The 26299-nt window shown below is 41.9% G+C and overlaps 2 protein-coding genes across 3 annotated transcripts in view; one reads left to right on the top strand and one right to left on the bottom strand.

Annotated features, from left to right (window-relative positions):
- Positions 1–10835, top strand: part of DAPP1 (dual adaptor of phosphotyrosine and 3-phosphoinositides 1) — a 57210-nt gene extending 46375 nt beyond the window's left edge. For both annotated transcript variants that reach the window (XM_075929654.1, XM_006133781.4), the window contains exons 7-9: positions 1760–1845; positions 2410–2497; positions 4825–10835. In XM_075929654.1, the coding sequence (XP_075785769.1) occupies positions 1760–1845; positions 2410–2497; positions 4825–4875 (225 nt within the window). In that variant the 3' untranslated portion in view covers positions 4876–10835. The remainder of the gene's footprint in view (positions 1–1759; positions 1846–2409; positions 2498–4824) is intronic.
- Positions 8512–18656, bottom strand: LAMTOR3 (late endosomal/lysosomal adaptor, MAPK and MTOR activator 3). The gene is made up of 7 exons (XM_006133782.4): positions 18383–18656; positions 16635–16686; positions 15001–15035; positions 13141–13199; positions 12018–12151; positions 10719–10782; positions 8512–9165 (listed from the first exon to the last, which is right to left on the bottom strand). The coding sequence occupies exons 2-7, from the start codon at positions 16641–16643 to the stop codon at positions 9092–9094; spliced, it is 375 nt and encodes a 124-aa protein (XP_006133844.1). The 5' UTR covers positions 16644–16686; positions 18383–18656; the 3' UTR covers positions 8512–9091.
- Between the last annotated feature and the right edge of the window lie 7643 nt (positions 18657–26299).

The following is a 26299-nucleotide window of genomic DNA, read 5'->3' on the forward strand; positions in this document are numbered from 1 at the left end:
AACAGAAATATTAAATAAGACCAACATAACACTGAACTAGAGGTTCTTTTAAAGCCCACTGAACCCTAACTGAGCCCGCGTAGATAGTGTCATTTTCAGACCCAACTCACCTGGAACTGGCCATTTCTCACTGAACCTGTGTAAGTGCTGCCATGCTGCTTTTTCATAAGGATTTGGCCTCATACTTGGGATCTGTTGCCAGTCACTGCCTGCCTGTACAGTGAGTGGAGGGGGCTATGTAACCCATGTCTGCCTGCTCCCGCGTTGTGCTGTGTATGGCACAGGAGAGGGGCTGTGACTTGTTGGCACAAGCTCTCCACAGCAAACGCAGAGCAGGGAGGCAGCACCTGCTGGCAGGAATGGGGCATGTCGCTGCTGCTATGCTAAGCCCTTGGGCTAGTGGAGCTGAGCAGAGCCTGCCCAACCTGACTGAGCACAAGAAGGTCAGATTGGTGTCATACCTGACATGACCCAAACCTCACACTTGTAGTCAAGTCCTGGTGGATTTGGGACTGGTTGCAAGGCTCTAAAGTGGACGTCTTCCTCACAACTCATTACTCTGGCATTTATTTATGGTCCTTCAACCAGCTTTCAGTCCCTGGCCTCATAGTCAAGGCCATTTAAATTATGTTTGCAGGGGAACTCTTCATGGGGCACCGAGACAAATGTTTGACTAGCTTTGCTTCCCAGAAAGGAGCTTTAGAAAATACCATTTTTCTGGGTGGCTTGTGGATATCTGTGGACAAGGAAATACTGTGTGCAAAAAAACAAACGCTAACTTTCTAACTTACACGTTGGCATGTTGTACTAGTCTCCCCACACAAATGGCTCTTCTGTAGCTTGTGGGTAGATAAGGCCTCAGAGCAGTTATGTGCCCTGAGGCAAAAAGAAGAAAGTTACTTGTATGTCACACTCATCTATTCAATCTGAAAGCAAGAAAACCAAGATTGCTTTGGCATAGAACAGTCTGTTCTTTCACTTTGTAGGTTCTCTTCTAACAAGCTGGCCCAAGCAGGGCTGATAAGTAAAGTATCTCATACATGGAGAAAGGTCAAACACCCGGGAGAATGTTTGACTGTAAACCGTAGGAGTTCTTCAACTACAGAAACACAGACACCTATACCCTGCTCAAAGAAATGTAAAGCACACACGACTTCATCCAGAATCATCCAAAGAGCAATCTCCCCTGTTGAAATAGCCTTTTCATTTCTCTTCTTCCCCAGTTTCGCTCTGTTTAGTCCGTTGGGGAATCAACTCCCTCCCAGGTGGGCTACGTCCACTGTGGGTGAGAAAACAGCTCCAACCTTTCCTTTAACGAAGATAATCTTTTTCCTGCCCTCATAGGACAACACACTTTGTTTCCCCCTTTCCCAGAAATCCCACTTGAGTTGGAATCTACATGAAAATCCTTATGTTGGTAACAGAATTGGCAGCTATATCCTTTAAAGTCTGCCCCTAACCTGTTACCTTTCAGCTAGTGGTACCTTGCTGTCATCAGCTTCCCTCTAAATTTAAAGGTATGTTCCTGTTTCTTGCAGTCAGCATAATTCTGCTTTCAGCTACACTGCTGTCGATGTGGATAGACTCCACTGGAGTCAGTGTAGTGACTCTGCATTAACTCTACCGAAACAGAGAGCAGAATCTGGCCCCTTGGCACTTGTTAGTGCATGGAAAGGAAGTGAAGCCTTGGGAGTAAGGTCAGCTACTCTCTTTCTTCTGGTTTCATACATTCTCATTTTAAAACCATTTTATTTTCAAGTCCACAGAACCAATTCGGGCACTAGACTTAACAGAATGCTCAGCGGTGCAATTTGACTATTCGCAGGAACGAGTCAACTGTTTCTGGTAAGCTGCAGTTCCCGTGAACCCTTGATGTTTAACTTAGCTTTTCTGAAAACCCTAATGTACCTAGGAAACATTGATTGATCATAGGCAATAGCTGAATTCTACACAGCCCTGCAAGAGTCAATGCTAGAGTTAGAATTCTTGATGGACTATGGGGTTCATGCACTATTGAATTCCACTTCCACTCAAAAAACTGAATTCCCAGTGTAAGCAGGTGTAACTGACTAAGATTAGACCACTAAGCAGTCAACGTAAACATGGTTATTTTTGAGGTATACATTAAAGCCAACCCAACTCAATTCTGCAAAACACAGTTCATGTGTCTGTACTGGCCAGGCACAGTGTATTAACAAGAACTCATCAAGAACGTAATTCAAAAAATAGTTTTGGCTCAACAGTCCAAGCTGCATTGTAGGCAGGCTCCGAGACATTAACCATGCATGACTCCATCCGGAAGACTCAAAAAAAATTGTCTAGGACCAATGAGGGAGGAAGCACCACTATGAGAAGAACTATGGATTATGCTAATGGATTAAGATAGTTTACATTCTGTTTTCTTTACAGTTTAGTATTCCCACTAAGAACATATTACCTGTGTGCAAAGACTGGTATAGAAGCAGATGAGTGGATTAAGATACTGCGATGGAAATTGGTAAGGAACTGGTGGGTTAAATGCTAACATGGGCAGAAGCACACCAAAGACCAGAAACACATTTGTTGGCTGTTTCCTGTATGTACACATACAGAAGATAGATGTATTTACCATAGCAATGCATTAATGCCAGGTATAAGTGAATTGACATGATCTAGCCCGTTTCAGTTTGAATTACCAGAGATCAAGTTGTCATCTTAGAGTTTTTTTTTTTAATTCTTAAATCACAGATTTATTTCCAGTGCTACAGAATATCATTTTGGAGATGGCTTGAGATGGTTCTGCACAACGATGTATTCTCCTTCCCACTGGGCTCGTCTACACTGGCCCCTTTTCCGAAAGGGGCATGTTAATTTCACAGGTCATAATAGGGAAATCCGCGGGGGATTTAAATATCCCCCGCGGCATTTAAATAAAAATGTCCGCCGCTTTTTTCCGGCTTTTAGAAAAGCCGGAAAAGAGCGTCTACACTGGCCCCGATCCTCCGGAAAAAAGCCCTTTTCCGGAGGATCTCTTATTCCTACTTTAAACTTTTCTGAAAGGGGCATGTTAATTTCACAGGTCGTAATAGGGAAATCCGCGGGGGATTTAAATATCCCCCGCGGCATTTAAATAAAAATGTCCGCCGCTTTTTTCCGGCTTTTAGAAAAGCCGGAAAAGAGCGTCTACACTGGCCCCGATCCTCCAGAAAAAAGCCCTTTTCCGGAGGATCTCTTATTCCTACTTTTAAAGACGCTCTAGTCAAAAGGGCTCAAAGTAAAACACTAAACAGTTATCTCCAACAGCTTGTCATCCATGGTTTTATCATTAATTTTAAAGTAGGAATAAGAGATCCTCCGGAAAAGGGCTTTTTTCCGGAGGATCGGGGCCAGTGTAGACGCTCTTTTCCGGCTTTTCTAAAAGCCGGAAAAAAGCGGCGGACATTTTTATTTAAATGCCGCGGGGGATATTTAAATCCCCCGCGGATTTCCCTATTACGACCTGTGAAATTAACATGCCCCTTTCGGAAAAGGGGCCAGTGTAGACGTAGCCATAGTGTGTACACTTAGCAATTTTATTTGTAAAAACGCTCTAGTCAAAAGGGCTCAAAGTAAAACACTAAACAGTTATCTCCAACAGCTTGTCATCCATGGTTTTATCATTAATTTTATGATTCCCCATGTTTTTCTTATGTACCAGGCATCATGCTGTTATATGAAAATCTGTTTCCATGGGAATAGAAGTGTCTTGCTAGCCATCATGGGAGCAGAGAAAAACTTTAAAACATGAAACCGAATAGCCAAAAAAATTAGAAGAAAAATAAAAAGAACCCCAGTTTTTTTTAAATTTTTTTTTATGATTTTAGGGACTTAACTCACGATTTTTGACTGGTTGGGGTTGGCAACACTGTGAATAAATGGAGAAATTATTGCTCCCTCGCAATATTTTTTATATTTCTCCCATTCAAATTTCAATGAGTCAGTTTGAACCTTCAAAGATTAACATGCAGCTTCTGTTGGCTTCAGTGAGAACTGCATGCTCAGAATCTATTCCACTGTATGTATAAAACATTGTCAGCCTCACATGTTTCAGAGTGGTGTTCACTTTGCTTTTTATGTGTTATACATGGCATTACAGTAAGTACATTAGACATTTGGCATTACATTGATCCTTCTGCTTACATGGTCAATCCCCTTTGTCTATCTTGCTTATTTAGACTGCAGACTCTTTGATGCAGGCCTTGTCTACTATTCTGTTCTTGAACAGTGCCCTCTGGTACAATATGGCCCCCTGTTCTTGGTTAGTTCCTAGGAACTATTTGATTGATAATAAAATATTATGGTATACTTACAGCATAGTCCCTTTAAAATGAGTCTGCCATGTGGGAAGGAAATGTTAGGTTTTTCTCCCAGGATCTTGTTTGTTGGAATTCCCCTACATGTCTGGAAATACCCAACCGGGCAAACCGATTATACTGGCTCTTTAGTTTGACATAATTGTATTAAAGAGATACACACACAAAACTGGGTAAGCATTTTGAATGTGCATATTCTACACTATTGTTTTCCTTGGGTGCCTTCTGTATTCATAGTCTTGTACAGAACACAAAGCAACATGGTCCCTGCACATTTTTACCTTGACTGGAGCTAATACAGGACAACACAGACAGCATACACTGGGTGATCAGATGAGAATCAAGAGGGCAGAGCAATGAGTTGTAAATCTAACTTGCTCAAAAACCAGCAGCTACTATTTTATCTATTTGACCAATTTTTCTTTTTCTTTTATGTTTCTTTTTAACTAGTCACATCATACATGAATAAATAATAGATTGTCTTTTGTTTCAGTCACAAATAAGAAAACAACAGGACCAGCGTGAAGCCACCTCTACTCTGTAGTTATTGTACCAATGACATTTCCTCAGCAAGATTCAATCTTCAGCATTTAAAAGCGTCATTTCACATGAGGGCAGCTCCAGCACATGCATTATCTACAGGGAACATCTCCCTACTTGCATCATAGACAGGATTAATACTAGCTGGACACTTTCAGAATGTGAAATGTTATCCATGAAAACTGTTGCATCCCAGTGATACTGGTTCCTTATCCAGCCACATTCCTAATGTATATTTAAGTGTGCCACCTTGTCTGTTCACTTACGCATCACAAAAATGTTCAGTATTTGAAAGTATAGTAGTAAAGCACTCTCAGGCTAGCATCATTGAACATATGTAATAAATAACTAACTTCTAGCAACAGCCGTTCTACAGGGTTTAACCTATTCATGTGACATCAGCTTTATACTGGAAACCTTAAATATTTCTTTTGCATTGTGGTTTAAGGGTTTAAATCTTAGAATATTGTCTCCAAAATAGATTTTTTCCCATGTTGCTGTGAAACTGACTAGAGTATATTTTTGTAATTTATGTGAGTCCCTTTTACATGGAAAATATAAAATTATTATTTTTAAAGTCCAGTGTCAAAGTGGGTGATACTTGATTATGATGAAAGATACTAGCATGTCCTCCATTTTGACAACTGTGTGTGAGATAGCCTCTCTTTCTGTAAAATAAATAGAATGTATCTCTCAGGAATGTACTATATTGAAAATATCCTTGCTGATATACTGGGGTGATAAGGGCACAAGGCATTTGAACCCCAGCTTCTCCATTCCTAGTACACTCATAAAGGAATAGTCATACGATCCAATGGAATGAGGAGAGAATGCTCTATAGCAGTGGTGGGCAACCTGCAGCCCAACAGTGCCTCTGGCACAATGTGGCCCCCTGTTCTTGGTTAGTTCCTAGGAACGATTTGATTAAAAATAAAATATTAAGCATATATACAGCATAGTCTCTTTAAAATGAATCTGCCATATGGGAAAGAAAATGTTATTCCCTACCCCCTCAGAGTCTTGTGCAGACCCAGTGTTACCAGAGTCTGCTGATTTCTGATTTTTTTTCCTACTTGTATTACTAAAATGATACATGTAAAGCAAGGGCATGTGAAGGGCATTGCACACAACACTGACTGGAAGAGTTGTGCACTCCATCTGTCAAAGCACTGCTATGGCTCAAATTGGCAAAACCTTCAAATTCCAGCTACAGAAGTGCAGTTGGCAAAACTACCCTAACCCATGGGACCCTGTTGGTTACAACAATCTTGTGGCCCACTGAGATGAAGGAGGGCTACTCGTGTAGGTTTTCCATTGCGGTTCTACAGCCACCAGAGCTCTCGGTTCCTATAGATGCTTAGTGGAAATCTAGCAGAGGCAGGTACCCTTCCCTTACCCCAATGAAGATAGTTAATTTTTTACATGTTTCTGCTAGAGGTATCTGCTTGTAATTATCTTTCCTTGGTTAGTATTGAGAGCTTACAAGCAGAAGCTATTCATTTTAGTTCATTAGGTTTGTGTGTCTTAGGGGACAGGGCAAGGAGCTAAGAGATAAGTTACATTCTGAAATGAATTGTAAAGCATCAAGCAGCTATCCAGACAAAGAAAGCAGGGCTCATGCATTTGTTCTGAAATATCAGATTTTTGGGCAGGTACAAGTCAAGCGAAAGTTTTACATTACACAAGACCATGCTATGTTGTCCCACCTTATAAACTGCTTTGGCATTTTTAAAATAAAGCTTGTACCCTGAGTACTTTAATTTTCTAAGTTGCCTTTACTGTGTGAAGAGAGGCATCTAGGGGTATGGCTAGACTGCAGGGGGTTTTCTGGATACCAGAGGTATCCCGAAAAAACTCTGTCCAGGGAACCTGTTTGCTCTTCCACTTTTTTTTGGCAGAAGAACAAACGTGCTCTTTCGGAAGCCCCTGTATTTCTCATTCCACGAGGAAGAAGGAAGCTTTTGAAAGAGGGTTTTTTCCTCCAAAATTTGGCTCAGTCTAGATGGGCCAAATGTCAGAAAAGCCTCTTCTGCGGAGCGCATTTTGCATATCTTTTTCTGATAGATCCTTGCAGTCTAGATATACCCTAAGCCTGGAAAAACAAGAGACTCTCTTATGATAGAGGAAGGGTCCAGAGTGTAATTACAGGAGTAGTATTTTGTTTTAACTTAGATGTTCACAGTATTTGTTGAATGTTTTTGTAAAAATATTTTAAAGTGCCCCAATAAATAGAGTTTTACTAAACTATTAAAAGATTCTCTTTTTAAACTTAAATTTAAGATGCCTGCAGTCAAGAAAGTTAGTAGAATGGTGCCAACATGCAAAGTTTTATAAGGTAATTAGTTCTATCCTTTATTCCTCCCAATAAATTATTTAACAATGCCACCTCTGATGAGGAGAGCTTTTAAATGAATTGAATGGTTTACAAGATAACTGCAACAGAGCTGAGTGGAGTCAACAGTATACACATCTCTCTAATGGTGAGATGACTTGAGTCCACATAGGATTTCCCAAGTAGAGTTCTGTTCCATGAGAAAAGGCCGTATTGCAGAATATTGGAAACAAAATGTAGTATTTTCTCACACACAAACTGAAGCCAGGTTAGAATACAGCTTACTGCTTTTCAAGTGAAGCTTCACACAGGATGTTATAGTGGTTGATCAGGGTCTTACAATGGCTGATTCATTTCTAGGTGGAATTTGAAGTGTTGCCTTGTATTAAAAAATGCAGATGTTTTGAGACTCGACTAGCTGAAAAACTGCTTCTTCTATGTGATACTTCTGCAGTTACAATCAGCACTAGTTGAAGCCTCTTAATATGAGAGCCTTAAAGAAGGCAGCTGGCAAAAGCATCCTCTATAAAGGTTCTTCAATTGCAGATTTAACAGTTCTATACGTTAGAGCCCAAATGTGATCAGTTTAGAAATATTCTGCAAAGCCTGTTTTTTTTCTGCTCAGGTAACTGGAGGGGCAGTGGGCTGAGGGATTCAAGGTCTGAATGGTAAGGTAGTATTCTTCTGTTGTGTTTGGTTTTTTTGAGGCAGAAACATCCCCCCTCAGCCCATCCCCAATTTGAAATGGAGTTCTAGTAACGGTTGCCAAGGGAAATCAGTACCATCTATTTTAAAATCACAAATCCTATACCAAAATATGAAGTTTTGCCTTAGAAAAGGCATTATATGGCTCCAAAGGGTTTTTTACTTCCAAAATCCCATACACACATGTATAGTTTGACATTTTGACAGCAAATAATTCAATTTTTTAATAAAAATGTAGAAATTCAAATCATGAGACCTAAATGAGTTTTATAGTTTACTTTTCAGCACATAAATTCCCCAAGTTGTACATTTACATAGCAACAAGGGAAATAGTTATCTGCATGGAAAAGTAGGTTTACCAGCAATATTTTAGAAGATATTAAAAAAACAGATTGGACTACATTTTTAAAAATACTGTTTTATTTAGACATCTGCTTAGGAAAACCTAAAGATAAATAAGCAGATGAAGTGTTACCTTTAACTTATGCACAAATACCACAACAAAAGACAAACCTGGGTCTCACACCTACACTGTACAAAAGAAATATAAGAAAGTGCAACACTGATTGGGCAACTTGTACTCAGTAATAAGGAAAAGGCTTGAAGCAGTAACTTCTATAGAAACACCAGCATCCTGCTCCTATACCAAGGAAACCCACATTCAGATTAGTAGTATTCCTTTGAATCAGCATCAGAAAAATTTAAAATATGGGATAATTATTGATTGTACTGCTATGACTGCAAACAAATTTCCTCTTTTTCTTAGCACATGTAATGAAGGGTTCATTACAGGACCATGAAAATTAATTCTGTTCCCCCACTATGTAGTGGCTAGTGAGAGGGTAAATCCTACTTAACGTTTTGTATTCTGAATGGCAAGAAAACGGGATCGCTTATCAGGAGCAACAGAATGCAGACTCTGGTCAATTCTATTAAGCCTGATCCTTCATAAGTGGGTCCACTGGAGCCATTTGGTGGTCTCTCCAGTAGTGCACAATACAAGATGTGTGGCCAAAGAGTCTCTCTCTAACACATTAGTATCTCACTGCAGATTCAGCACTATGTACAAATGTATTCTTATTTAGTACAATAAGTGGCATTTCCTCTCATAGGCTGAGAATTATTGAATCAGTTTGCCCCACTGGATAGTGAAGAGATGCTGCACTGTGAAGATACATCAAGGTTAAGAAACTTCTACAACCTGCCTCAACTCTTCAAACAAGGGGGCAAGCTCCTTCTCTAAGCTGACGATCAGTCCTGGAATGATAAAGAGAAGAGATACAAAATGGTTACACTACATAACATCCATTAAGGCTCTCTCCAAAGCAGTCAAACAAGAAAGCGTTTGCTAAAACGAAATTGTTTTGACTTCAGTTTCTCACACTACAAGGAAGCAGCATATGAGAGCTAGAGACAGCAGTTGACACTGCAATGTAAGTGCCCTTCTGGTCTCTGCCTTTCCAAAGCACGGATGGGGGATCAGATAAGAGCAAAACATGGCAGGAAAGTCCCTAGAACACGAACAAAGCCTATGGAAGCGCATTCTTGCTCTTTACTGGCACCTGCTGCATCCCCTCTACACCATGCAGGCTCTGGGGACTAGTGGCAGCATTCGTATGTTTCAAAGTCAGAACAACTCTACAACAGAGGATCCTCTCTGGAACAAGCAGAGCGCCAGGGGGACACACTGAAGTGCCAAACTCAGGGTTCTGCATAACTGAAGGGCATAATTTTGAGACAGGTTAACAGAGGCAACATCTGAGCTGCAGACTCTTTGTTACTACTAGTGATAATAAGGTTAATGCATTATTAAGCACTAATTTGCTAAGTTGCTCAAGACATGTTGAAGACATGACAAGACAGTATCTTCCTTGCAGACCTTAGCACAGGGGTGGGCAAAAGGGCCTCCGCGGGACGGATCCAGACCACCAAGCAGGTGGATCTGGTCCGTGGAGGCCCTGTTGCTCCCCTGCCCCCATACCAATTAGGGCCGAGGGGAGCACATGAAGCCTCCTCCCACCCTGCCAGGAGCACAAGGTGCTCTGAAGTGCTCCTCACAGTACGGGAGGAAGCTTCTCATGCTCCCAGGCCCTTAGTAGCCTGAGGGTGGGGGAGTGTGCCAAGCTTCTTCCAGGGCATGAGTACCTAGTGGGAAGGGGGGGCAAAGGGGTTCCCCCACCCCAAAACCAATCATGGTCTGGGGGTGGGGTAGCCCCGCCCCTTCTGGTTCAGGCCCCGCCCCTTCCCAGGTGGCCTGGGGCTACTTAAACATTTTTTGAAGTGGCACCCGGGCAAAAAAGAAGGTAAGATACATTGTCAAGCCTGGAGGATGGAATAGCGTAGAGGCTTTTGTTGCTGTGATTGGTTCACCTTTTGTGGCACAGAGAGAAGAAAGATTGCCAACTAGTTTGTATTGTGGGGTCATTACCAATGTATATTCCAAATAAGTGAGGTTCATATCCTGTTTAAGGTAATGCATTAATTTGAATATGGGTAAAAATTAATTACTTTTAAGAAAGTACCCAAAGCCCTGTTTTCAAAAGTTTCAAATATTAGCCTCCTTTGGGATTTAGGAAGTTTTGAAAATTGTACTGAAAATATTCCCCCCCCCCCACCCCTCCCCATCAGCCTCAATACCTTTTATAAAGGTTCCATACTGGTTGCTGGTGACAAGACAATATTCAAATTTTGTAATGAACACTGAATTCAGCCTTTCATTTTTCTAAATACATTATTTTAAGTCTTATTGAAAAAAAAATCTCACTCTAGTCATTTAAAATATCATTGCAGCTTAGGAAATGAAAACGTACCGGTATTGGCATTGCTGCTAGCAATGAAACTTACTACCAAAGGTAACCGATTGAACTGGACCACCTTAAAAAACAAACAAAGGATCCTCAAAAACAAAACAAAACAAAACAAATCAATAGATGACTTGTCAGAACAACAATGTAAAACCTGCTACACTCATTCCCTAACCAACCCTGCAGCCCTTATTTATGCAACTGGTCCCATCAATTTAAATTCTGAATAGGAATAACAACTGGGAATAGGTATTAAAGATTCAGCACTAAAAGGTGCTAGCAGAGAGATAGCAATCCCATTTTGTGGCACACAGAGCTATGCAGTATCTTACACTTTGTTGAAGCAAAATGCAGGACAATGTAGCACTTTAAAGGCTAACAAGATAGTTTATTAGATGATGAGCTTTCGTGGGCCAGACCTACTTCCTCAGATCAAATAGTGGAAGAAAATAGTCACAACCATATATACCAAAGGATACAATTAAAAAAAATCTTTCATTACACTTTGTGAAACTGAGCCAATTTAAAAACTGTAGCATACTGTACGTGTTATTTCCTTTCTCTTAATACACAATTTAAAAAAATATTCCAGGAAGGAGATATTGCCCTGAAGAAATGAGAACTACTGAGCATAAGTTAATAGTGTCAAAAGAATGTCAAGCCAACGCATTCAGGGTCAAACAGCTCCTTTTTTACATAGTTTCCATCAAACAAAGCTGAGCATGGCAAGTTTGAACAAGCTTTTTTTCATTTGTTTGAATTAGCACCTTTCTGTAAATTCTGCTAATCAGTCCACAGAGAACTCAGGAGTGTGAAATTGTTGAAAGATGATGAATTTCAGTAGACATAAGGTTAAAATATCAATTTTATAAACTGAACTGTTTTGTAAATTTCCTTGCCCAGACACTATTCCTGATCGTATGTATATAAAACACGAACATTTTCCCCCAAAAGAATTATTTTTGAATTGCCAGCAACAAATACAAATTTAGAACAAGGACATGTAGATATTAGGGATTTGCAACAGGCACCATCTGCTGGAGAACACAGTGATCTTCAAGTACTGCCCTGAACCAGTAACTCATTTACTCATGCTAGGAAATAAAAGCTTCTTTCGATCCATATTACAAACAAATCAGTATAACAAGCTATTCTTGTATTTTAGGAAAAAAAATACATATTTAAATTTAATCAAACCTCTTTGAAAAGTCAGGATAGAGAGTTGGGTTTGTTTGTTTGTTTTTTAAGTCAGGTAGGAATAATTCTGGCCAATAGATAGATCAAGACAACATTGAAATCTCTTACCTGGTATGTGTTGTAGTAACAGATGATACTTTTGTTTTTTGAAAGCCCTAGTTTGCTGCCCTGGTCTGTCGCAAGTGCAAAAGTGGACAAGAAACCAGGTCTAAGTGCATGCTCTGGAGCATTATCATTGGCAACTGGAACAAAACATATTTTACATTGGTAGAAGATCTTTGTACATATGGATCAGGCAACAGTAAACTAGATCAGATGTCATCCATATAAAACTGCTCTTACCTGCTTCCCACTTTCCCTCAAAAATGAATCTCATCTGATGTGCTTTGGAAGATGCATGTATAGCTCTTTATAACTCTGTATAGCTTCATCACCACTTCACCAGCCAGCTTTCCTAATGTCCTGAGGATCGTTTATTTTCTATACACTGGTTTGCTGCACCATGATCTGTGCTGATGCTGTTGTGTTTGATTGTCTCACTTCCAGGAGCATGCAAGACCCAGTCCATTTCACCCAGATCATGTTCATGTCATAGGTCTGCCTTCAGGTTCACTTATATATGAAACTCCTATTGAGCGTCCGTAAATGAGATGGGACCCAAAAACCATCTACAGAAACTTGAATCTTTGGATTCTTAACTTCCGCCATTGTGCCCATAGCACAAGACATCTCATGTTACTGATCAAAAGTAAGGTAAGGATAGCATAGCCCCCAACACAAACACGTTCAGAATTAAGTCAACAGCAAATGGCTGCATTTATCAGTGGGTAGCATTTGGTCATATCAGTCTTAGGATGAAACTACTGCTAAAGCAATCCTGGCATTGTCTACTAATATGAGTGCAGCTTTATGGTATGAACGCATTACATGATTCCAACTCTCTTCACAGAGGATATGACATGACGTGCCTACAGACTATGGTTTTAAACACGCTGCATATACCTAGATAGAGAATGCTCTCAAGAGAGATAACTTAGTGTCCAATAAATCCTTGTTAAAACATCCCAAATTTCAGCATGTTTGACTTAATGCTTAGATCAACCTCTAATATTTACAGTAAACTAAAGACAGGAGGAAGAGAGTCCTGTCTCTATTAGGAAGCCAGTTTTTGTCTTTCAATTAAAAATGTCTATTATTATACAGAAGATGTACAATCAGACTTATGATTTACCTTTGATAACAGGCACACCATCTCGGTCTGACACTAAAATAGCATGAAGACCTTCAACACTAGAGAAAACAAAGTGTTGTTTTTACCAAGCTGACATGCTAGCAGCACAGTTCATTTTTATTCAGCAAACACATACCAAAGTGGGAAGTAGCAAGGAGAGATGTGCAAAAAGCGCCCACCATTAAACTAGCTTTTTGTTATGTGATCACCCAAGGGACCAAAGGCAGACAGTTATTAGAAGTTCAAGCAGAATGATATTGGAAGGTCTGGAGGTCCTGCAGCTTCAGAAAAGGAACTGCTATTCCAGGAAGTGCAGTTTTCACGGTATTTGCACGCAGTTCCAGAGCACAATGATTTAATGGTGCTAATGACTGACCTAGCCTAGCTACTTACGGTACTGAGAAACTGGAAACTACCAAGAATTGCCAAGTCTCCAGAAAGACAGTAGGACGTGTTGCTTGAATACAGGAGTTATTCCAGTAACAAGAGCCTTTTTAAAACACTATTCCCTTAAAATGAAGAATATTGTCCTTCTTTTGGAATGGAGAGATGGATAGGTTTTTTTTAAACTGACTTTTAATTCACTCAAAAATACAATGTACTAAGTTTCAAGATAAGTGTCTTATTAGAAGATGGGTTAACAAAGGATAGATTTTTGCAGCCAGATAAACATTGTTCAGACTATAGCAGGACTGGGCAAAATACAGCCAGGGGGCTGAATCTGGCCTTGCAAGCCACTGGATCCGGCTGCGGACTGCCCCTGCCGGGACCCTCAGGCACACAGCTTCAAGTTCACTCCATGCATCTCTCTACTCTGCAGGGAGGGGGAGGCTTCCTGCAATCTCCTCACCCCCAGCCCAATCTTCAGCTCCGATTGACCAGAAATTACTGGTCAATAGGAACTGACCCCAGCCAATCTCTCAGCTCCTAGTGGCCAGAAACAACTAGCCAATAAGATCTGAGAGATTGACCTGGCAGATGGGAGCAGCGCAAATTTCTTCCCTATCCTGGAGCTGAGACACATGTGGGGTTTGCAGCCTGCAGTTGTAAGTGATTTGGGGCTTCAGCAGGCAGGGAGTCCAGCCTGCCTTGGGAGTGCTGAAGGCTTAAAAAAGCACCTCCCAGGCAGAGCCTGCCTCTGGCACCCTGCCCGTCCTGCACCCCAACTCCCTCCCTCAGGTCACCATCCAAACACACTGCACCCCCCTGCCCCAGGCCATAACTGCCTCCCAGAGCCTGTACCCCACCCTGCTTCACCCCTCCCCCAGGCCAGAATCCTCTCCTGCACCCATACAGCCTCCCAGATCCTGCACCCCAATCCCCTGCCCCAAGTCACCACCTACACCATCTGTAGTGTGTATCCTCTTCTCCCAGGTCACAGCTCTTTCCCAGACTTTGCGTTCTCTCCTAGTGCCTCTGTCCTAGGCCAGAATCCTCTCTTGCACCCAAACCACCTCACTGACCCAAGAGCCCTATTCCCTGACCCAGGTCACAACCTCCTCCTTTGCCCAAACTTCCTCTCAGACCTCACACTGTCTCCTGCACCCATGTCCCTTACCCCATGCGCCCGCCTGTGCCCAATCTTCATCCTAGACCTTGCACCCCTCCACAGAAAAGTGTGGCCCTTGACCACTTTCCAAAATCTTGAAATGGCCCCCTGCCAAAAATTATTGCCCACCCCTGGACAATAGGAACCTATAAATTTAAATATATCATTTAAAAAAAATATCCAGACAGTATGGACAATCTGTTGGATTACTTTCACTGAAGTCCATTAAAATCCAAATAAATGTTATCATACATTAATTGTAAAACAGCACACAGTACAAAGTGAATACTGTAGCATGATAATTAGGTTACCTTGGTAATTTTTTGTACAGAAACCTTTTCAGGTCCTATAAAGAAAAAAACAAAGTTATGAAATATGTTTTATTTTCAAAATATGTATAAAACAGTCTCAATTTTATCACAATAGAAACTATTCATGTCATTTTTTAAAACTTTCTGTTTCTTCCTACCACCAAGTATTTTTTAAAAACTGTACTGAGACACATTTTTTAATTATAATCTAACCAAAACCCCCAAACACCTTCTTTGGTACTTTTATATAAAAATAGCCAGTGTTCCAGAATTTGCATATATATAGAACTTATATTACTTATTCATTTAATTCTGTTAATCATTTCAGAAGCTCTGAGAATGTACATAGTTTGTTAACCAACCAAAGTACATTTAAGTGAAATGGCAGCAAGCACACTATTGCATTTCACACTTCTCCCGAAGTGTTTTAAATATAACCTTTCATGCTAACACACTAACTACATAGCGTTTTGAACATCTGAATACATTTGCTGAAACAAATGCATGTCCCAGCACATCTGAACTTTGTTTTAGCATCTTCCAGCTATAATTATTTCACATGTTACTGACCAAAGAGCAGATTCTCCCTCCTTTTGCATAATCATGTCATTTAGTTCTGGACATCCAACACTCTGGTCATCTGAAGAAGTGGATTGTGCCCAAGAAATCTCATGATACCATCTACATTTTCTGGTAGCACTTTAAAGACTAACAAATTATTTGTTGTTTAAGTTTATCCTGTACAGACTAAGTAGGCTACCCCCTGAAGCTTTTGAAACGTCATTCTCAGACAGTGAAGGCCTATTTTCCTTTCAAAGTGTTTATAGATGTCTAAGGACTTAGTCCTACAAATACTTTAGCTCATTAGGGTTTCTAGGTGTCCAGTATTGACCCAGACAATCAGGTATTTTCGCCTCCTGTCTGGTAAAAAAATTCAGAAGATACCAGACACCTAAAATGTCAGGTATTTTCTGATTTTTTTCCCGGCCAGGGGGCGAAAATAAGGGACACCTGGCAACCCTAAGCAACCAGGCCCAGCCTGCCTGCTTCCCCCACCGAATACCTCATTCTGCAGGGAAGCTGTCTGGTCCAAAGCAGGGAGAAAAGGCAGAGAAGATGGCCGAAGTAGCGTCGCAAACAGCTGCCTCTCAGAAAGTCATACCTAGGGCGTACTGAGCATGTGTTATGCAACTGAGCATACTCAGCAAAAGCTGCTGTTGCTGTGGCCCTCACTCTGCTGCTATACCTGCAGCCTGTTAAGAGAGGCAGAGCCCAGCCCCTGTTCTTAAAGGGACCATGCAGGGTTTTTTTGTTTTTTTGCGCTTAACTCTCAGGGCCCCCCCCCTTTTTTTGCTCAACAACTTTGGTCTCCCCTGCCGCCCCCCTTTTTTCCCCACCAACAGAATTTTTTCCTCTGTTTTTTTTTGGGGGGGGGGGGGGGGAGGGGGATGGTCGTCAGTATTTTTGGTTAAACCATCTGGCAACCCCATAACTCACGCATAGCTTTACTGCCATAAGTCAGTTCCACTGCACTGAGTGAGGCTTCATAAAGGCACGCCCATATGGATCAGCATATAGGATGGGTCTGTAAAGTAAGCTTTTTAGGGCAGGTAGCATATTTGCAAAATACTTACATCGGCCATGTTTTGAAACTTTTTAAATAAATCAGATGTACTGTCAAAGTTCCTGAAAAATAAGAGCCAACAATAGTCATGCACATAAGCTTTTATCTGCTCTCTTTCTCTTTTTTTGTTTAGTCTCACATAAAATTAAGGAGGGAGCAACATCCCTATTAATTTCTAGCATTCCCTAGCTTTCCTTCCTCTGCCAACGTGAAGAATATAATGCCCAAGGCACCTGCCCAAGAGAGCGAGTTCTGGGCATTGAACTGCTCTTAAAAGAAAATGTCTTACAAGATGCACACAAGCCCTTCTCCAGAGGGCCTTCCTCAAAAGTAGTCCCAGGGGCAATCATGGATCAAAAGCTGCATAAATAAGATAGAGTCTCAGGGCAAGTCTACATTTAAAAAGCTACAATGGCACAACTGTCCAGATGTAGTATTTTAGGTTAAGGTCCTACTATGCTGACAGGAGAGCTTCTCCAGTCCACAAAGTTAATCCACTTCCATAAAAAGCAGTAGCTATGTTCACAGGAGAAGCTCTCAGACAGCACTATCAGACAGCACCAAGAGTTAGGTTGTTATAACTGCATCACGTGGGATGGGGGTTAAGGATCAGAATCCCCTTCAGTATTTGAACCAAGCCAGGTTAGTGAATGTGCCAACCAATAGACCAAATCTGGTGATTAATCCTGGTCACATGCCACCTGAAGCATGATGTGCATATGCTAAGAGGACAACTGCATGGCATAGGGATGTGGATTTTTCATACCCCTGAGCTACATTTTTATGCCAATGTAGGTTTGTAGTGCAAATCTAGCTTCAGGGATTGGGCGCTAAAAAAAAAAGGGGGGGGGGGAAATGAGTGTGAGGTTAAGGTAAGTATACATTATTTCTTGATATTCTCTCTGGCTACGTCTACACTGGCATGATTTTCCGGAAACGCTTTTAACGGAAAAATTTTCTGTTAAAAGCATTTTCGGAGAAGCGTATCTAGATTGGCCACGGGCGCTTTTCCGCAAAAAGTGCTTTCGCGGAAAAGCGTCTTGCCAATCTAGACATGCTTTTCCTCAAAAAAGCCCCGATCGCCATTTTCACGATCGGGGCTTTTTTGCGGAAAATAAATCTCTGCTGTCTACACTGGCCCTTTTGCGCAAAAGTTGTTTGGAAAAAGACTTTTGCCTGAACGGGAGCAGCATAGTATTTCCGCAAAAGCACTGACAATCTTACATGAGGAAAAAAGGAGGGACAGGTGAGGAAAATCTGTTCTATGAGGAAAGATTTAAAAAAAAAAAAACACACAAGGAGCTTGGGGCTGTTGACAGAAAAAGAGGGTGGGGGCTGGTAGAAAAGGGTTGCTAGAGGGACTGAGATCAATCGTTGTCTGTATCCTCTAAGAGCAGCAGAAGCAGTAACGGGCCGAAGGCAGCCTGGCTACGGGGCAGCGGAGACCCGGGCCAGGTTTCCAGAGCAGGCTGGAAGGTCCCCTCCCTGCAGGTTTCTAGCACAGACGGGACAGACACCGGTCAGGCTGGGCCAGGGTTACCTGACCCTACGGGGGGCCGGGAGACGCTCAAGCCCGGGCGTTCCCGCACGGCGAGGGGGGGGCTAGCGAGAAAGGGGCCGCGCCGTGGGCTGTGGCGGCGCTGGGGGGAGGCGGGCCCGACCGGGCCCCTATAGCTCGACTCCCCGCACCGCATAGAGGGAGGAATCAATACAGTAGGCCCTACAATAACACTAGCTACAGCCCCCCTGCTCCCTTACCCTGGTCGCTTCCGGGATCCCCCGCAACAACAGCCCAGGCAGCGAGCGGCCGCTTCTCCTTTAGCCCTCGATCACGTGATGCCCCACGCACGAAACAATCACAGACCTCCCGCCCCACCCACCCCTGCCGGCGTCACTTCCGGCTGTAGCGTCAGCTCGGTCTCCCGTGTAGCTACGGAGCATGCCCGACCGTGAGAGCCGTGACAGGGCAACGCGAGTGGGAGCGCGCAACCACGGCGGCGTCTTTGCCCGCTTCCGCCCCAACGCAGAGGGTGCGGAGGCGATCATGTGACTGCACTTCGTTGAGCCGCGGCCGGGCCCTGGAGGCGTCCAGAGGCGCGCGCGCACCCTGTTGCGGAGCTCGCGCTGTTGAGCATGCTCCGTAGCTACGCCCAGCCCTGGTTGTCAGGCATCGCAAAGCCGGCGGTGCTGGTGCTGCAGGGATCTTGCTAAGGGGGCGGGGCAGTGCGGGGGGCCTGTCTGCTAGGGCTGGAACCAGAGACCATTAGGACTGGAAGGGACCTGGCTGGAGAGTGTCCAGGCCCCTGCCTCAGGGCCCAGCATCGTCTCTAGGCCAGCGGTTCCCAACCTTTTCCAGATGGGGATCCATTTCCACAAGTGAGGAAGACTTGGTGACCCATATTTGGGTCCCGACCACAGGTTGGGAAACCCTAGTCTAGCCAGGCTCTGATAGATGTGTATTCAACCCACCCTTAAATATCTCCAGTGACAAAGATTACATGACCTGTGTTTGTGGGTAATCAAGATGACTCTGCTTCTTCCCTTGGTGCTGTGAGGAACATGCCTAAAAGCTGAGTCTCGGTGCTGCATAAGGGTAGGGAAGAGTGTGCTTAGTTCTGGCTCACACCGAAGCTACCCCTGCTACGGGCTCTGCCTTTGTAGTAAGAACTTGCAGAGCCACACCAGGGGTAGCTTCCGGGGCCAGCACATAGGGTTGCAAGATGATTGAAACAAAAATACCAACCCTCCTCCCCCCCCCCAAAAAACCCACCAGGAAAAAATTCTGTGGGGGGGGAGAAGAGAGGGGAAAGTGAGGGGAAACCAAAGCTGCTGGCTCCCCCAACCCCCCCAAAAAAAGACTCCAAGGACTTAAGCCCAAAAACAGCATGTCCCCTTTAAGGGTGAGTGCATGGATAGGAACAGGGAAGTGGTTGAGCACTAAGACCCAAGGGGAAGATTGCTTCCCTTAGGTCTTTTGGCCAGTAGCTATTTTGTGCCAGCAGCCTTGGGGAACCAGGTAAGCATGGGGGCTGAAGTCAGAGGGGCTAGGGGTGTTGGGAGCTGGGGGGATGCGAGGGAGTGGGAGGCCAGGCACTGAGTGTTTGTAAGATTGCCATGTGCCCAGCATTTTTGCCTCCTGGCCAGGGAAAAATTCAGAGAATACTAGACATCTCAGGTGTCTAATAGTCTGAATTTTTTTTTTTACCAGGCAGGAGGAGAAAATACAAGACTGTCCAGGTGAATACCAGACACCTGGCAACCCTACCAGCACGAGCCAGGACTAAGCAGTCTTGGCTCATGCCAGCCCTGGGACTGCTACGGCTCTGCATTTTAAATATAGTAAGAGCTCACTGCATTTAAAATGCAGAATTGCAGCAGGGGTAGCAAGCGCCCCCCTCATTATTGACTAATGGAGTAGGCATTGGAAATTCCATTGACTACTCATTTAGCTAATTAATCACAACTTAACATCCCTAATGTCCACAGTAGGAAATTTCAAAATAATTAAAAGTAACTCCAAAAATAACAATCAAAATAGCATGTCCCCGACCACACAGGAGCCTCAAAATTAATCCGAGGCAGGCTCCATTGTTGTAGATACGCTACCTCGTCTTAGAGCCCTAGGAAGTACTGGGAAATACTTACTTCAAATTACTCTGGGGAGTAGTTAGTTATTTTGAAATATTTCAAAATAAGTATTCTCCGTATGGAAAGTAGGAGTACAGATTTCAAAATACCCAGCTTGTTATTTTGAAATAATAGGCTTGGTAATGTGGACGCTCCGCTTATTATTTTGAAATATGGGGAGTTATTTCAAAGTAACTCCTTAGTGTAGACCAGGGCTTAGAGCAGTGGTTTCCAACGCAGTGCTCCCCAGCACAGTGTGCCCAATAAGTGATTGGGGCTGGCCCCGCCCCCGGACACATGGCAAAAGGGCAGTGCCAGCCCCGGGCGCGAAGCACATGGGCGGCTCCGCCCCCAGACGCACAGTGCATAGGCTGTGCTGGCCCCGGGCACACAGTGTATGGGCGTCCCTGCCCCTGGGCACGCGGCACAGGAGTGGTGCCGGCCCCAGGTGCGCGGCGCATGGGTGCTGCCGACTCCTGGGCATGTCTGCCCCTGGGCACATGGCACAGGAGCAGCGCCGGCCCCGGTAGTGCAGCGTTTGGGCGGCTTGGGTGCCCGGTATGTGAATGGCCCCACCCCCAGGTGCCTGGCAGCCCCAAAAGGTTGGGGACCACTCAAAAATACATAGGCTCATGAACTTTCCTGAATAAAACCCACTTCATCAGATGAATCTTGGGGAGGAAGATGGTGATATTTTTCAGAGTGCATCCTTTTTCCCTGTAACTTTTGTAATGGTGCAAAAAATCACAGAATGAAGGACCTACCGAAACCTAATGCATGATGCAGTTTACTTAATTTTTATCTGATTATCAGGACAAGAGTGGAAGTTTACTATCAGTTTATGAATTTCTCAGCAAGATTTAAGTCATTTTCTTCTTTTAGTACTCAAGAACAGAATATCCAAATGGAGTTTGTTTGAGCCTGTCATTTCTGATAAGTTCAGACTTTTGCTGTTTACATGATCGTTCCCAGGAAGATTTTTTTTTTTAAAAAAAATCTCCCCAAAATAGCGAACTCTATTTGTACACCACTTTTCTGAGTAGCTCATTTTCATTATCACTGCTGTTCACTCATTTTTAAATAAAGTAGCTTATGTGTCTTAATTATATAAACTGTAGACATACAGTATATTAAATCCAGGTTGGGATCTAATATAAAATTGTAAGGGATGAGGGGTACATATGTGCTTGTGCTACTTATTTATTTTTCTAATTTGAAGAGGAACATTGTTACTTATAAAGAAAGGATACATGTAGAACCATAATAAATCATATGCCATTTTTAACGTTAAACTCAGACATACATGTAACCCAGAAGCACTGAGAACAACGGACAAATGAGAATGAAGGCTGCTCTACAGCCTTAGCTGAGAGAGAGTTGGGTTTTAGCTCAAGCTGTAGAGGCACATGGCTTTAGACACTAAGGTCCCAGATGCTGACGACCCAGGTCCCTGTGTAACAAATGCATAACTAATGAGCAGGATTAGGGGTAAAATATGGACCCTATTAAAATCAAAAGAACTCCCTCTTTCCTGTCCCCACACGCTTTTTTCCGAAAGAGCTCTTTCGAAAAAAGGTTTCTTCCTTGTAGAAAGAGGTTAACCAATGTCGGAAAAACCTCTCAGTTCTTTCGATTTTTTTCCCAAAAGAACGCGATTGCAGTGTGGATGTAATTGAAGTTTTTTAGAAAAAAAAACTAGTGTAGACATACCCTTGGAGACTAAAAAATTATATATATAGTATCATGAGCTTCTGTGCACACAACCCACTTCTTCAGACATCCGAAGAAGTGGGTTGTGACCACAAAAGCTCATGATACTATACACTTTATGACTGAAAGTTGTTTTTTTCAGGGGAAAGGAAAACACGTTTATTGAAAGTAGGCAGTTTTCCTTATGGTAATTAATGGCTGTGCAGAAAAGTCTTAATTTATAAAACAAACCAGCAATATTTTCCAAATACATAAGAATTTAAGATGAAATATTTTAGTAGCTAGATAACTTTGTCTTAAAAAGAAATAATTTATCTTATAAGATCAAATATGTGCCTATTCTTAGTTCAGTATCTACATGAGCTGAGCATAAATAAAACACAAGCCTCTGAATTTAAAACTAGAATGAATAGTTAAAGTTTTCTTTAACATGTAAATAATAAGATGTTTGCACATTTACACACTGAAAATAATTTTATTTTGATATGTCTAATATTACATTAGATATTATAAATAAGGCAAGTCTCTTTAAACTTAACCTTTACATCTTGGAAATGCCATAGAGTTAGACAAAACAAAATAAGAATTTTGTTAAGATACCACCTTCATCTCACCAGATTTCCTTTGCAAGGCTTCCATTACATTATTAGGTGTATTGAACATGATTTGCAAAGCCTAATCACATTTCCCATATTGCACTGCTTTTTAAAAGTCTAAAGAACAAACATTTAAATTCCTTGAGATTTTTAAAGCTTTCCATGATTTTACATTCTCCAAATGTCAGTTTCACAACTGACCATACAGCCAATGCCAGCAGCAAGTTCAGAAACGTCATTTGAAATGTAAGCCATTTCTAACTACCTTCCCCAGTTTAAGTTGAGAAATGCTTTTACTTTGTGAGATTTCAGATTTCTGGGAAGCGCAAAAGGCTATCATTTTCTTTTAAAAACGGACTCTAATGAGAATGTTTACCCACATATTGGGGGAAAAAGTATTTAAAGATTAGTTACACCAGAACCCTCAAATTTGGATGGATAGTTGTAATGCCTAATGGAAGCCCTGTTCTGTGCAAATTTACAGTGGTACAATATTAAACTATCACAAAGTTTGAGGTATTAGCTGGAAAAGAAATATATACACCTATAGACATGCACACACAGTATTCACAAGTCTAGTGGTCCCAAGACCAGCAAACCTTGGTATTTAGTGAAAAGGAATCATGTACTTGCCAGGAAAATTATATATGCAAAGAAGCCTTAAAAACACACATCACATAACCCTTAATATAAGGAATATGTTATGTTTCTGTTCAACATGCTTAAAAGGGAAATTATTTAAACACATTGAAAAAAATTCTTATCTTTAATAGTGAGTAACCAAACAGAAAATGGGAGTCTTAAACCTGAAACTTTCCTTCAAGATTACAAAGTCATCTAAAAGAGGGGATACCAAGTGGTCTTATTTTCACCTGCTTTCCCTGAAACACACAGACTAGATCTTCATGAAGGCAAAAAGGATGAGTTTCATTTTCCTTCTCCCAAGTTTTTCCTATGAGGTCCCCCCACTTCCAACTTCTACAGCTAAAACTGTTGAGGTTAGAAACGTAGATAAAGCAATTTATTCCATTAATCCAAAACTTGACATACTGATCATTGTGTTCATTCAATTCCTCTACTCCACTATGTGGAAGGAAAAAAACGCATCTCCATGGCTTATGCAGATTTAACAGAAGAAAGGGAACCTTGTATTGGTTCTTGATCATGGAACCTAAGCTTCCCACAGGGTACAGGCAGTCCCGGACTTATGTCGGATCCGCAGTTACGAACGGGGCTGCCCCAGAGTACACGGACTGCGGGACCTCGCGGTCCTGCCGCCCGTGTACTCTGGGGCTTTCTCTGTGTCTCCCTGGTCTGCAGAGCCGCGGGAGGGGGGGGGGGGGGGGGCTCGGGCAGTGAGGGGGGGGGCTACAGGAAGCCCGAGGCAGAGTTGCTCTGCCCCGGGCTTCCTGGAATCAGCTGCTGATCAATTTCAACTGACTTGGGGACGCTTGGGGTTCTTAAGTTGATTCTGTATGTAAGTCAGAACTGGCGGTCAGTTTCAGCAGCGGCTGAATGTATGTAAGTCGGAACTGGCGTCCAGATTCAGCCGCTGCTGAAACTGACCGCCAGTTCTGACTTACATACAGATTCAACTTAAGAACAAACCTACAGTACCTATCTTGTATGTAACCCGGGGACTGCCTGTACTCAGTGGATTACACTCCCCACAGTTCAAGTGGTAGGCTGACTTGGTCAGGACAAAAGTGAAAATTCCCATCACGAAGCTTCATTTGTTTTAAAGAAGCACAACTGAAAAATTGTCAATTAACAACCGTCAAGTATTGTGGAAAGCTTATCCATTTTCATAAGATTTTATACACTTCTGCTATATTGGTTAATACCCCAAAAGCAAGAATGGATTAACTTTTTTTTAGCTGAAATTCAATAATGTTAGTTGTTTTTGGAGGAACAGCTCAATTTGGAGAAGGAAATGCATGAAAGGTAACAGAGAAGAAGGTTAAAATGTATTTATGCTCATAGACCATGTCAAGATAGTTCATGACTTACTTTCTACTTCCCATTAATGCCCATTTCCTGGAAATGCATTTTACAGATATATAGGTGTATGCATACATTAGTATTTGCAAGTGCATGGATCATACGACTATGGATTTGCAGGACACTATATGTATTACATACCATATGCAAAGGGGGAAATTAAGTTGCGTAATGCAAGATTGTCGGTATTTTATAATGTACAAACAGTAGTTGTGAATATTCAGTATTTTGCCAGTTTAGATGGTTTTAATACAAAGAACAACTTCAAAACCCCCAAGACCATAGGGGTAGATTTTCAAAGGTAATCAACACCCAACAGCTCTGGCTGTACTAAACAGGAGCTGCTGAGTTTTGGGAACTTTTGAAAAATCTGACTACTTTAAGTGTCTAAATAGGAGCCAAGCTCTTCTGCGAAATCCAGCTCACAACAAATTGTGAATACTTTTGAACATTTGGACTTATGTGTAAAAAAAACCCAAACAAACAAACAAACCAAGTCAGGAATAGAGACAAAATATTCTTGCAGAATATGAAAAAAGCAGATTAGTTTTAATAAAAGTTGAGCACCTACCATCCCCTCCCAAAAATAATCATAGGAACATAGTTTAAGACAGTTGATTTGGTGCTATTAAAGTAACTCCCAGAGAGTTAGGTTTGCTGTAAAATCTTCAACTGCTATCTACTGCCTCAAACAGATCATGGAAGCTTCTGGTATAATTAAAATGGCTTATATGGAATGGAAGTGAATTGTAAACAGAGGTTTAAGGTTAAACTCTTCCTTACTGTACATCAAGAATGATTTAAAGGTAAAATGCAGTGGCTTTGCTAAGGGCCTGATCCTGAAAATGGTTAATTCCACTTGCTTCCCTCCCTCCCCCTATCCTCTGAGTTCCAGTGACATTCCCAAAGAACAACTGCATCACTGTCACCTACTAAACTGAAATACTCTCTTTATACAAGCATCACATATCCTGTATCTAACAGTTTCAGAAAGTACCTTAATTTGTCAGCATATGTGGATACGTATAACATACGTACCCAGTATTTAATAAATGGTATGTTTGCCATTGACTTCAATTAAATGAAATTTTGCTACTGATTTCAATGAAAGCAGCTTCAGGGATTTTGTGTATGGGAGTCAGCTTGCAACCTCAAGTCCTAAGGAGGAAAGGGGGAGTATATGGCTACATAAAATTGTTAAGCACTGCATTTTCAGCAAAATTACTTCCAAAGTCCTGAGAAATCCGAGCTCCAGATTTTCTCGTTTCTGCTAGAGTGAACCACAATTACTAAAGGGACATGAAAATAGGGGGTTTAAATAATGAAATATCTCTATTACACTTACAATATATTTGTGGAGTGTTATGTTTGTTCACTTTGGAAAAAAACTGAGAAGGTTGCAGTCCAGCTGTCTAAATGTGGGTAATAATATTCTACATTCACAATATAGTGTCTTTCATCTAGCTCCCTCAGAGTAAATATATGGTAGAAAAGGGTAGAGGGCTTCTGACTCTCAGTCTTCATTCTATCATCAGACCATGCTTCCCCCATGTAGTTATCTAAATTTTGTTAGAGATACAGTCACTTTGAAGCCTACGTGAATTAAATGAAAAGGGCAAAAGATTCAAATAATGTATCTTACCTTTGAGATTTCCTGCCAGTTTTGGTTTTGCTATCACATTTTCCTATGTATTCCTCTGCTTGTTTCTTTGTGAAAAATCCACACAGAGGACACTAACTG

This window comes from Pelodiscus sinensis, chromosome 5 (assembly GCF_049634645.1).
Source record: "Pelodiscus sinensis isolate JC-2024 chromosome 5, ASM4963464v1, whole genome shotgun sequence".
Taxonomy (NCBI): Eukaryota; Metazoa; Chordata; order Testudines; family Trionychidae; genus Pelodiscus; species Pelodiscus sinensis.